Below are 14,200 nucleotides of genomic sequence, written 5' to 3'. Positions count from 1 at the left end.
TTAATAAATATCGTCTCAATATAATTAATAATAATTAAATGATGAATATATCATAATATAATTATAATTTATAAAATATTTAATTAATTATATTATATTAGAATATCTAATATTTTAATTATAATTAATTTTATATTTCATTATAATTATAATAAATTCTTATAATATACATTATAACAAATTAAAAATTTTAATATAATAATATAAATTTATAATATTAATTTAAAAATGTGTAATAAGAATAATATTTAATAAAATATAAATTTGTATTATTAATTTATAAATATACATCATAACAAATTTATAATACAAAATTTAAAAAATTTTGCACATAACTAGCCCAAATTCGTGGCCTAACCAACCCAAATTTGTGGCCCAACAAACTCAATTTAATGGCCCAATAAAGCCCAAGCTCACATTTAAGCTTACATAGCATTCATGTACTTTTTTTTAGTCCCACATCATGAAGGAGTAGAGATAGTTGGCTTTTGCTCATATATAGTCTTCTTTTCTAATAAAACATGTTTTATGAGATGACAACCATATATTATGGTATCAAAAATCTCATTATTTAATTAAAAAAATTATATTTTTAAAAAATGTAATGAAGTAAAATATATTATTTATCATAAATTTTTTTTTTGAAACCGGCCGGTTCTTTTGAATCCGGATCGGTTCGCCGGTTCACCGGTTGAACCGCCGGTTCAGTCCGGTTCAGTTCGGTTCTCTGCAAAGCTGGTTTTTGAACTGGACCGGATCGGACAACTGGCCGGTTCACGGTTGAACCGGCCGATCCGGTCCGGTTTTTAAAACCTGGACAATTGGGGTTGCTTCTCCGTAGTATCCTTTTGACACTTGATTGTAGAAGAGAAGAGCCCTAGTGAATTTGAGATTTTTTTTTTTTCTGTCACTTCATTTTGTTTGGTAGTGTCATGATAGGAGGATTAATAAATGAAACTTGTCTTTTGGAAGAAAGATAATGCGTGATTGAAGTAATCACAAGCATTAAAAATTTAAAATATCTTGATATTAGCATGAAATTATTTTCGTATTAGGGCATGAAAAATGAGAGTATTGCTGACATTAGGATTTTATTTGACAAGATATGCTTGTATAATGTGAGTGTAATCATCAATAATGTGACAAATTCTTTATCTTAAAAAATATTTGAGATTTTGAAAAGTTTCAAATATTAGAGTAAGCAATTAGAAAATAATTAAAGAATTTTAATAATTTTCAGAAAAATAAATACGATGATGTTTGGTGATTTCACAAGGCACACAATATTTTTTTTTTTTTTATAATTATATTTAAGAAAAGAGAATAAAACATCTAGGGTTTTAAAAGAGGGCGCCCTAACCTATAATAATGTTTCTCAAATGGCTTTTATATTGAGCAACATAATAATAAATTGCTTGAAAAATTATCGCATTATTGAATTATGTCATCTTAAATCTTGATAATAATTCAGTTCAAATCAATAAAAATTCATGATATTAAAGTAGTCAATAAAATGAATTTTATTTTCTTTAGTTGTTGAAATCTTAATTTTGATCTCGTAGATGATGGCAACAATTTTCACTTTAGAATATGCTTGTTTGGTGTCACCCAAAATTTATATTGCAATAAAAAGGAATAAGTATGACTTATTGATTTCAGACTTCATGATATTCCTCAATCATGTCATGTTCATGGATTTGGCTTCATCCTGAAGCACAAACTTTGGGTTTTTCGGCTCTAGAGGAGGATTCACTAGCTAATGGATCTTTTCTTTTCCTTTAAAAAAAGGTCTTCACAATTTTGGAATACATCAAATAATTTATCTTATTTATGCGATATAAAGCTTGTAGCTTCTAGAGTTCTCCCTTAGTTTTACTATCACCATTTATGATGGTTGACTATTTGGAAGGAATGTCAAATAAACCATACATAATGGAAAGAAAGAAGAATTCATATAACAAAGAAAAAGAACAGAGGTTGGAAGATGATAACTCTAATTTTGTTTTGATACCATATAAAAAGTAGAAAAGTAGAAAAAATTATTTTAAATTTTATTTTTTGATTTTGTTTAATATGTGAAAGTATATATAAATTTATCCAAAAAATTTACAATAGAAATAAATCAGAACTATTCATGAAAAGTGAGAAAAAAAGTCTTTTAGATGAACTGCTGGCTAGAAGAGCTAGAGGAGGCATACGGATTACAATCAAAAGTCTATAGCAATATCAATCCAATGGTTACAATCTTTAAGCTGTGTTCAAGAAGCCCTACCAATAGCTTTGCCATGATTAGCTACAACAACAAAAACAACTTCATGCTTTTATCCCAATAACAGTGTGATTAATCTTTTTTCTTCGTTGTGTCCTATTAAGAATAAAATTTTCATATGAATCTAGTAAAATAATGTTATTTCTAATATTTTCTAACAAAGTCTTTTTAGGTTTAGCTCTACCTTTTAGAATTACAAAAGATTTAATTTTTCTTTCAATCAGGGGGAATTATAAATGATTTTTTTTTAATAAGTGATGTGAGAATTGTGCTAACTTAAAAATTGCACCAACAAATGATTGATTTTTATGTGTGGGCAAAAGACCTCTCTTGCTCAAGCATTTACATTTCCAGTGCCTAAAGAGCAATGTCTGTCTTTTGATGAATGTATGGATCAATTGCATGAATAATTTCAGCATTATAAAGAAGTTGAATACTGTGTGTTTGAATATCTTGATAATTTCATGAGTCTTTTATCAAAAATTGTTTGTCTTGAGACTATTTCGTGTTATTTGAGATATTATGAATGAATCAAGCTACTAAAAAAAACTAAAAGTTTTATTCAAATCTTATTTAGTTATATTACAATCATTCTGTGAGTTTGAATCTATGTTTATATGGAACATATTTGTGAATATATATTTGAGCAAGAGTTGAACTTTGAGACAATTAGAAGTTGAGCTTGAAATTCTATCTGAATTTGGGGTTCTGATTAAAATTAAGTTTATAGTTGAAAATGAACCTGAAATTAAATATAAAAATTTTTCAAATTGAAATTGAATTATTTTTGAATCTAATCATGAATTGAAATTTGAGCTTGACCTTATGATTACATCTGATCTATGCTTCTATTAGAAAGATATAAAATCATGAAAGCTCTTCTTGAGATTTAAAAAGGTGAAAATGGAAAATAAAGTTATCTTAGCAAGATGAGACATAAGTCTCAAGGCACATTGAGGTGCAAGCCTCAAATAAAAAATAAAAAGCTAATTAAAGTTAAAATAATTAATAAATATAACATAAATCTTTGACATATTTATCAATGTTTTGAAAATCGGATTGGACAATGAACTAGAAGGAGAGGTTAAAGACTCGAACGGTCGAATCGGGGTCGAACCGGATGACGTAATAAATAAATAATATTATTAAAAATTATAAAATGAATGAGAAATTTTCTTATAATACCTTCACTATACATTTTATTTTCATATCAGACTAATCAAAGAATAAAAATATGGCATCAATTAAGTTGATAAAACATAAACACATAACACATAATGTAAATGTGGCATTAAATAACTCAATAAAATAAAATAAATATAACATACTCATCATATTTGTGCACATAATATGAAGTATATAGTAAAGCATTATAACAAGATTATGACACTTTACACTAACTGATAAGAAAAAAGACAATCATTCATAATACATAGATCAAGTTAATAATGTTTCTCTTTCTTAGTTCAATAATTTTAACTTTTAATAATTTCTTAAAAATAAAAATCAAATATCCTAATTTGCATCATGAAAGCTATCCTCAAAAGTTGTATTTTCATGTCCCGCTTCAACATAATTTACAACCACAAATGCACCTAAATCATTGAAGTCAATTATGTCATCTCCATCTCCTTCATTCTCTTGTTCACCTTCACCAACAAATTAAAAATATTAAATAAGATTTTATTTTTTATTTTATTTAAATGATATATTCATATTTCACCTAACTTACTAGGTGTAGGCCGAGTGGATGCTATGTTTGCTTCTTCAAAAACTAGCATTGCATCTTCTTGGTATATCTCATTTTCTAATTCCTTTAAGTCAAGATCTGCTGGTGATTCCTCATCAAATACTCAGAAATCTTTCATTTCAACATAAGTGTAGTCTAGAGGATCATAACTTTTTTTTTAGTTGAAACCTAAAGAATGAAATAATAATTTTAGTAATATTTGTAGATATATATAGTATGATATATATATAGTATGATATATTGACACACATTATTATGTTATCATAAAATTATATCAAATTTTTAAATTTAGATTACACCAAACATATACTAGGTCGTTCAATCATTGATGCTCCAAATGATTGCGTCTCATTGAGTGAATTTGTTCAAAAACATTCCAAATTCTTTCACAACCTGATGATTATGATATTTGGCTTAGAATTCTTATAGCTACTTTCTGCAAATTGAGAGCACTTGATCCAAACATTTTCCAACATTAATCTACATAATGTGATATTAGAAAGCTTAGTAAGTATGCATATATGATATATGTTAAGAAAGGTATAAGTATTGACATTGAAAAGTAATTACCGTGCTGCATTTCCTTGGTCATTATTAGAGCAATTATTTTTCCAAAACCTTTTAAGCCATCACAGAATAATTTGACCCCATTCATTGCAAGTGTGGGCTTGGGAAAATATCCTTATTTCCAAGTAGTTCAATAAGGCTTTGCATAACTTCAGGCTTGTGACAATGATTCTTCTTTTCATATTGAAACTGAAGATTTAAAAAGTATGTTGCTGCATGGATGCCCTGCCTTAATTGAGTATCCCATCTTCTTTTAACTATATTGGTGAATGATTTATATAATCTTTTAATATTTCTAAATAGGGCTTTGATTGTCTTTCGTGCCCTATATATTCTGTCATATATATATATATATCAAAGTGATGGTTTCTCATCTGAGTCAACAATGCACAACAGTCTGATCAAATGACCTAAAATCTTCGAAATTGTTAGACAATCATTCAAAAACTTCAAATTTAAGACTATTGTAGCTGTTTCTTTCCTCGTACATGCTTTGGATATCTTTGAATTTATAAAGAACTTACTAGCAATTAATGTTTGAAGGTCATGTTTATGCTCATAAACACTTTTCAATATTTTGGAAGTTGTTGCAAAACTTGTGGCTCATGGACGTACAATTTCCTTCCAACTTGGCCTTTTCTTAAGCCATGCAAGTATATAAATATGATTGTAAGCAAAAATTGTCACATTTGATGCTTTTTTTGCTAAGCCCTTTATGAGTGGCATACTTCCCAAGTTTTTTAAAATTAAATTTAAACAATGTGCAACACAAAGTGACCAATAGATATTGTTGAACCTTTCATGTAAGAACTCTCATTCCTTTTTGTAGTTGATAGCATTATCAGTAAAAAACTGAACAAAATTTTATGGCCCTATCCATTCAACAACCTCAGTAAATAAGGAGCACAAGTTTGTAGCATCCTTAGTGATATCTGAAGCATCCACTGATTTCAAAAAAGATACACCACATGGGCAATATATCAGAAAATTTATTAATATTCTACTCCTAATCCATATGCCATAAGATTACAACTTGTTGTCCTTCCGTATTTCTATAACTATCAATGAGTAATCTACAGTCCTCTTTACAATCCTTAAGTTGGTTAACCCTCATGTTATGGTAAGAGGGAAGCTTGTAATCAAGACCAATATCATCTATAACATCCATAACTTTCTGTGCATATGTTGAATTTAAGGCATTGAAAGGGATGCAACAATCAAAAAATCTTCTTGTACAGCTATGTTTGCACGGTGGACTACTTCTTTAGAGACTAAGGCACTTTTAATTGAAGGTTGCGAACCCGGTTTGGTTTTTGGAGCAAAGAAATTGTCATTATCACCAAGCTTTCTTTTCCCTTTTACAAGTTCTGCTAAAAGTGCTTCAGAGGATTGTGATTTAGGATAAGAAGAAGAATTTCTTCCTTCCTCTACTTCATCATGAACAAGAAATGTACTATCCAACTCATGTAATTGTTGTTTTCTTTTTGAAATGTCCTTCAAGTCTCCTATATTTGATATCAAACATCATGTGGAACCTTCTTGCATGCAGCTATATTCCCCTTAACTCCTGCTAGATGTTGTTTCATTCCATTTATTCATCCTCCCTTGTATGTTATGCCACAATGCAAACATTTGTATTGCCTCTTCCTATTAGCTCCTTTAATCTCAATGAAATGATTCCATGCAATGTCTATTTTCTCACGTACACTACAACTGGAAGCTGCACTCTGAATTTCAGGTGTTTCCATTCTCATATGATCAATTAAAGTAAATAAAATAATTACATTTTTTTGAAGTTCACATTAAATATAAATTTAAATGAAAATAGATGATGAACTAAAAGTAAAATAACTTAGATATCTCATATTATGGCACTTGAAGATATAAACATGCATGAACTTGCTCCAATTCCAAAACGTATGCAAGCCCAAGAATTTTATTCAAATCCTAAGGAGTTAATTATAATTTCTAGACCTATGCCCTAAAAAAAAAATAATCCGACTTATATATAATACAACAACAACAACATCAAACCTTTATCCCACTAGATGTGGTCGGCTACATGAATTCTTTTTCTCCATTGTGTCCTATGAAATGTTAAATTCTCGTTTAAATCTAATAAAGAAAGGTCATTCTTAATATTTTCTAACCAAGTCTTTTTTAGGTATGCCTCTATCTTTCTTAACATAAGTCAAATCTAATACCTCTATTTTCCTAACCTGGTCATCGGAAGACCGCCGTTTTATGTGACCAAACCATCTAAGGCGACTCTCTCTAATCTTATCTTCTACCTGAGCGACTTGCGTATAATGATAAACAAAATTTTATATGCAAGGAGCCTTTTTGTATAATGATAAACTAAAGCATTGAGTCATCCTTGACACAAAAAAGAACATCCTTGTTAATGCAATCAAGTGTAGCATCCCGCTAATGTTCGATGAGCATCTATGTAGACCACCCAATCATATGCTACATGACATCATGAATATGTTGCTTGCTTGAATGTACAACTTCCAACACTAAGCTTAATTTGACATTGTTTTCTTATGTTGAATTGTGCTGAGTTGTCAAGTGAAATAGATGAACATTTACTAAAATCATGTGTTAAATTTATTTAAATTGCTACAACAGTCATGATTATTTGATAAACAACTACTATGTAACTAATATGAGTTGATTCAATGACATTAATGAATGTCATAAAATCATAAATAACATATCCTAATCTATTAAATAAATAAATATTCTAATTAATTATAAGATAAAAAGCTAAAATCAATAAAATTGCTTTTCTGAAAGGCAAAAATTTCATTCGGAGCGAACTCTTCTTCTTTCAGACAACTAAACATTTTCTCGCAATTTTTTTTCAAACATCCTAAAACTTCTTCTATTGCTCCAAAAAGGGGAAGCAGATAGCATAATATTGAAAACTCCCTATTTTGCACGAACAGCTTCTCTAAGACATGGTAGGAATATGAATTCTTATATAGTATCAAGCAACTTTATGCAAGAAATAATGAAATATCATAATTTTATTTTATACAAGACTGTAAAAGCACGACAAAAAATACATGAATGAAATTATACCAAGTGAATGTAGGAAGCTTGTAAGCAAACTGTTAAATTTAGGGAAATGAAAGATCCGGTCTACATAAAAGTCTTAGAATAAAACAGAATAATTATCCATAAAATTAGGAGAAGGAATGCAAGCATAATGTGAAAATAATTACTCATGATTCCTATTTGCGATGTCCGAGCTCTAGGGGTCTGGTCGGCGGCCAAAGATGACTCAAAGCTGGTTGTCGAAGCAGTTTGTCAAAACAGGCATCCAATATGTCAGGTTAGGCATGCGCCGACGGCTGGGAGGTCGGAGGAGTCGTTCTAGATGGACCGCAATGAGGACTGAAGGTCGGAGGAGTCGCGTATGGAGTTTGGAGTCACCTATGTTAGGGCATACAAGCGACTAATAGTCTAATATCGAACCGCAATCTCCATACGCCATTCGATCGCAGATAAACGGCTTAGATTTTTTATTTTAAAAACCATCCGGTTCTTTTAAAACCGACCGGTTCGGCCGTATTTTTTACCGGTTTTTTCGGCTGACCGGACCGCCCGTCGGACCGGTTCATGGTTGAACCGACGGGTCTAATCCGGTTTCAATAACCTTGATATTTACTTAATTCATCATCATCATCAAGACAAACTACAAATCTCAATCATAAATATTAACATGAAATGAAAGTTTGAAGCAGAATTCAAGACAATGATGAAAAAAATAAAAAAATTTAAAATATATTTGTAAAATTGATACCACTTCAATTTCAAAATTTATATTTAGAAGAATTTTCCATCAAAGAAAATTAAATTTTATAATGATTTACTTGTTTACTTCTTGACAAAAATGCACCTCCGGCTCAATTACTCTCGTCCTTGCCCTCGAAGAGGTCTTGTGAGACTTGATCACTCTTGTTTCTTGTACTTTGAAGAGATCTTGTTCTCACGTGAGAGGCTTGGTATGATCGATATGCCCATCTGGTCTCTTGTACTTGCATGAAGAAAACAATTCGCTCTTGCACAAAGAAGACTCGCTCTCACTCTCGGCTATAGACCTCACAACGTTAATGTTGAGCAACAATGATTGCATTAGGTATATGTGGTATAAGTATAATGTAATGCAGTTTATATTAATTTTATATTATAATATAGTATTTTTATCTTTTTTAATTACCTTCATTAAGGCTTTGCCTCAAACTCCTCTAGGCATAAGCCTCAGACAAATAATGCGTTCGCCTAACTGGACATAATGGGGTTTAAATCTTGAGACGTACACCTCAAATACCTTTTTGAACAGTGACCTTTCCAAATCATTTAGCAACACCCTTCCAAATTAACAACTAGGAAAAACAAGGCATCGAGCATAATAGAAAAAATTAAGAAAATTAGTGAATATATTTATTTATAAAATGAGTTTGAAGCAAAATTTTGAGAAGGGGAAAACTTGGAGGTTCTTGTCGTTCTTGTCATAACATTATCTTTTTTATATTTGGTTAATTTTTTGATAGATACCATACTATTTTAAATTTTGGAACCTAAAAAATAGCATAAAACATCAAATTAGTCACTCGAATGCACCCTCCACGAACAATGGTTGAAAAAGATCCATTATCAAATTTGACTATTACATTACTAGGGCAAGGTGTGTAAGAAAAGTTTAATTCATTTTTCATACGATTGAATGCCATGTAAGCCAATTGTTTATTGTAGGTTGTGAACACATTCTTCCTACACTGTTGCATTAATTTGTAGTAATTCAATACTAATGATTTCTTTGGCAATGGTGGTATTGTTGGGGAAGATGAGGAGTAGACATCACAATAACAAAATGAGAAAAAAAGTAAAAACAACGAAAAAGTAAATGATACCAGGATTTAATGTGAAAAATTTTAAAATAGTGAAAAAACTATGGAGCCACACCACACCAAGAAATCCACTAAGAGAATTGGAAGAATAATTATAGATCTCTCTTCTCTTTCACTATCTCCTTCTCTTCTCACATACACCGTTCTCACCCTTGCCCTAACTGAAAATATAAGAAAAAGCGAGTAAATAAACTCCAAGGGACACAACCCTTCAAAAAACAAGAAAGAAAACCATCTAGTCCGTCTCACAGCACTGCAGCGCCAGTTTGAGGCGTTGCGGCGCCCATCCTCTGTTTGACAATGCTGCAGCTCTCAAACACTAGGCGTTGTGGTGCTTAGTTTCTGTCTTGGCTCGCTACGGTGCCATATCTTGATCACTATAGTGCTTTGATCTCTGTCGTTCAGCACTGGGTGCTCAGGAACACATCGTCGGGAAGCTTAGGTATGTAAAAAAAAAAGATTTGAGGTTCGTGACAATAGAATAACCAGATTGATCAACACAATCAGATTCCACACAACAATCTCCCACTTGGAACTAGTTGAAATCAATCCTTCTTTGGATATGTAACACCAATCGTAGTACCGGTAGTGTGGCTCATACCTGCTTGTATCCTCCATGAAGACTAACTTAGGTTCAGTTTATTAAAATTCACCGTCATCGTCATCATGTCTGCAGGATTCTCGATCATGTTTATCTTCTCCAAAGATAACTGACCATCTTCCAAAAGTAACCCGATGAAATGATACCGAAGATGGATGTGCTTCATCCTGTCATGGAATGCATTATTCTTGGCTAGATGTATAACACTCATACTATCACTATACAACATCCCATTCCTTTGCCCCCTGCCAAGTTCTATCAAAAAACTTTGCATCTAAATCATCTCTTTGCTAGCCTCAGTGATAGCAATGTACTCAGCTTCTGTAGTTAAGAGTACAACAACCCTTTATAACTTGGAAACCCAAATGAGTGTAGTATTTTCCAAAGTGAAGATATAACTTGTTGTGACTCTCCTACCATCAAGATCTCTAGTAAGATCAAAATCTACATAACCCTGTAAATCAATACTTGTACTACCAAAGTAAAGAGCTTTGTCAACTGATCTTCTCAGGTACTTGAGAATCCACTTAATCGGCTCCCAATGAAGTTTTCCTAGGCTGCTAATAAATTTCCTGACTACTCCCACTGCATATTATATATCATATCTTGTGCAGATCATAACATAGATCAAACTTCAAACTGCTGAAGCATACAGTCATCTTCAGTTGTTATTTCTTTGCTTTAGATTTAGGTGATTTCCTTGGATAACTAAAAGGGATTATCTAAGGGAGTGTAAACTGGCTTTGCCTCACTCATGTTGAATCTCTGAAGCATCTTTACAACATATTCTACCTAAGACAATTTTAGTGCTTTCTTGCCATTTGATAGCTCTATCAACTCCCAATTCTGATTCAATTCAAGTGAATGCATCTCATCAACCATGGCTTGCTTCCACTTATTTGAATCATCAATTTGAATGACTTCATCATAGCACTCTAGTTCAACACTATCTGTCAACAATAAATAGTACAAGGAAGGAGAATACCTTTGTATTGGCTTTGGTATTTTGATTGATCTCTTTATTTCAGTAGCAAGAGTTCGAGGTACTCTTTGTACTTCATCAGCTTTATCATCATACTTAATTTCAACATATTTGGAAGAATCTTCAGGAGTCTCATTTCTATTCTTGTATATTTCACTTTCACTAAATTTAACATCCCCATTCATGATGAATTTTTTATTATGATAATCTCAGAATTTGTAGCTAAATTCATTTGAGCCATATCCAATGAATGTATACTTGATAGATTTTAGATCAAGATTACTCCAAGATCCTGCTTCAATATGAACATAGAATGAACAATAAAAAACTTTGAGATGAAATATACTAACCAAGGTTTAAAATTGCGTAATTAAGCCTCGAGGCGGTTTTCGTCCATGAGGCGAGGCGTAAGCCTCGAGGCAGTCTGAGGCGTAAGCCTCACAGACACAAAATCGCGTAAATAAAAAATTAAGAGTTTTAGCAGGAAAATAATAGCAATATTCTATCTTACAATAAAAACATCTAAATGATATATGAAAATAGTGGAAAGTAAGAAAATAAATGCAATAAAATCACAAAATATTAGTTTAACAAAACTCCCAAAGTACAAAGAACAAATAAAATGCAATCATATCCCATCACTAAATGGGTTTTCAAGGAAATCTTCTTCTCCAATTGTATCTATGAATGCCATATCATCATCATCTTCAATATGACTCACTTTTCTCTTCCTTGTTCAATAAGAGAAAATATCATTATCATGTTAATTGCTCACTTGACATAAATGTAATGCAATAGCATATAAGAAGTTGTGCAATACCTTTACTTGATTGTTGTGATGCAGAGCTAGTGGATGTGTGTGATGTGGCACTAGTGGATGTACCCACTTGATCTGCTTCGCCCCTCAAGACATCTACACTTAGATCTTCTAGCTGTAAGTCTGATAATGATAAATCTGTCTCATCATCTATGAACCACTCATTATCAGACGACACATCATCACACACCAATGGGTCCTCATCATCCTTCAATCCCTTATTTCTCAATCTCCTCTCTCTTAACCTCTTGTTATGCATAATATATATGAGGGAGTTCATTCTGAGTGTTGATAACCGATTTATTCTCTTTGTTTGCACTTGAATATATGTATTCCAGTTTCGCTCACACCCAGAAGAAGAACAAGTGAGGCCAACCACTCTTACAGCAAAACTCTTTAACTCAGGGGTGGAATCATCAAATTGGATCCACCATTCAACTGTTTTCTAGAAAAAATATAATTAGAACTGAATTAAGTATCTTGCATTTACCAAAATAATTATACCTAGAGACCGTTTGGAAATTGTTGCTTTTGCTGCATTCAAACCAAAAAAACCCTATTTATTCCGGAATAGAACAAGTTGTAAATCTGCAAGCTCCCTATCTGCCTGCTCCGGTATTAGTCTTTCCATACAATGATATAGATCAAGCTTCACCTCAGGATTTGAAGATTTCTTCTCTGAATATTGAAATTGAGGATTGAGATAATATGCCGCTGCATGTAGATGATGGTGTAACTGCACCTCCCACCGAGCATCAATGATATCCCAAATCTCCCTAGAACTTGCCTCCTCTCCTCCCAAGTTGTATGCAATCAACTCCTTGGCCTTATCCATAGCATTATAAATAAAACCCATAGCTGGTTTCTTCTCTGCATCCACTAATCGCAGTACTTGCACTAAGGGTCTCGTGCTCAAAATGGCATAGGTCACAGTAGCCCAAAATTTATCATTCAGAATTATCTTTCTTATTTCCTTCCCCTCACTTTTCTTCCCCTAGCAGAGTTAAGCCATTCAGTAGATGTAAACATTACTTCCAAAGGTTGCCTCACCTCTATCAAGCTCTACAGTGTCAAATAAGATGTGGCAAACCTATAGATTCACAGTGCACAAATATAAGAACTAAGAATATACAGTAGGAATGATTTGCAATGAACAAATTTAAGAACATACCTAGTAGTTGCAGGGCGAATGATTTCCTTTATTTGAAAACTTTCTCATCAAGCTTAAGACCCAAGAGTGATTGTAGATGAACTTTGTAATCTTCTTCGCCCTAGAAAGAGCACTCTTGTGCTGAGGTAAGTCACCAAGATCCTCCAAAATAAGATCGATACAATGTGCTGTATAGGGGGTCCAATATAGGTGTGTCCTCTTCTCCATCAACATCTGACCAGCTGCTTTGTATGCACTGGCATTATCAGTCACTACCTGGACAACCAATTGCTCCCCACCACCATCAAGTAAATTGAAAATGAATGTAGCATTTTTCACCTCATCTAAAGCTTCAACCGATCGTAAAAACACTGTGCCGTAGGGATTGTTCACAAGAATGTTAATCAAGCTCCTGCTCTTTATGTCAGACCATCCATCTGACATAATGGTTACTCCAGTCTCATTCCATGTCCTTTTAATCACCTCAATGCTACGCTCTGTGTTTAGCAGCTCCTTTAAAATCCATGTTCCCAACTCATACATAGAAGGTGCCTTCAACCCTCTCCCATACAACCCTACAGACCGCAGCATATTGAAGTAGGCAGGCGACGTAGCAACATTAAAAGGTATGACATTTAAAAAAAAAACCCTCAAAATATCCATGCAAACCTGGCGTCGACCCTCTCTAGTACCGCCCGCAGGCATCATTTATGCTTGTCCTCTATCCTCTTATGGATTAGTCATATACTAATCTATAGGACCCCGTACACCTCTGTTATGTATAATGGAGGAAGAGCACTTTTCACTCTCGCTCCCAAAATAAGCGTCATGTTCGACCCTATCATCAAATTGCTCATGTTGCAAGTGTTTAGCCGTGGTACTTTTCTTTATATAAGCAATAATTTCCTCCTTCACCTTTTCTGGCACATTTGCACAGGGTGCTACGTTTTTGTGCAAGCATGATAGGTGTTCCTTCATGCGGGTAACACCTCCCTTCACCACTTTATCGCAAAGATTACATTTTAAATAAACATAGCTCTTCTCTCCGCCGCCAATGTCAACTTGTAACTATATTTCCAAGAAGGGTCCCTCCGCAATGATGAAGACCCCTTTTCCTTGCCTCGAACCATGATCCCTAATGAAAG

At 32.7% G+C, this 14,200-nt stretch overlaps 1 protein-coding gene across 1 annotated transcript; it reads right to left on the bottom strand.

Annotated features, from left to right (window-relative positions):
* Positions 1-12,461: 12,461 nt before the first annotated feature.
* Positions 12,462-13,646, bottom strand: LOC110115609. The gene is made up of 3 exons (XM_020848880.1): positions 13,137-13,646; positions 12,951-12,995; positions 12,462-12,899 (listed from the first exon to the last, which is right to left on the bottom strand). The coding sequence occupies exons 1-3, from the start codon at positions 13,644-13,646 to the stop codon at positions 12,462-12,464; spliced, it is 993 nt and encodes a 330-aa protein (XP_020704539.1).
* Between the last annotated feature and the right edge of the window lie 554 nt (positions 13,647-14,200).

Source organism: Dendrobium catenatum, unplaced genomic scaffold (genome assembly GCF_001605985.2).
Source record: "Dendrobium catenatum unplaced genomic scaffold, ASM160598v2 fragScaff_scaffold_777, whole genome shotgun sequence".
In the NCBI taxonomy this organism is placed as follows: domain Eukaryota; kingdom Viridiplantae; phylum Streptophyta; class Magnoliopsida; order Asparagales; family Orchidaceae; genus Dendrobium; species Dendrobium catenatum.
Note: the sequence above shows the minus strand (reverse complement) of the source record. Positions and strands in the feature narration are given on the sequence as shown.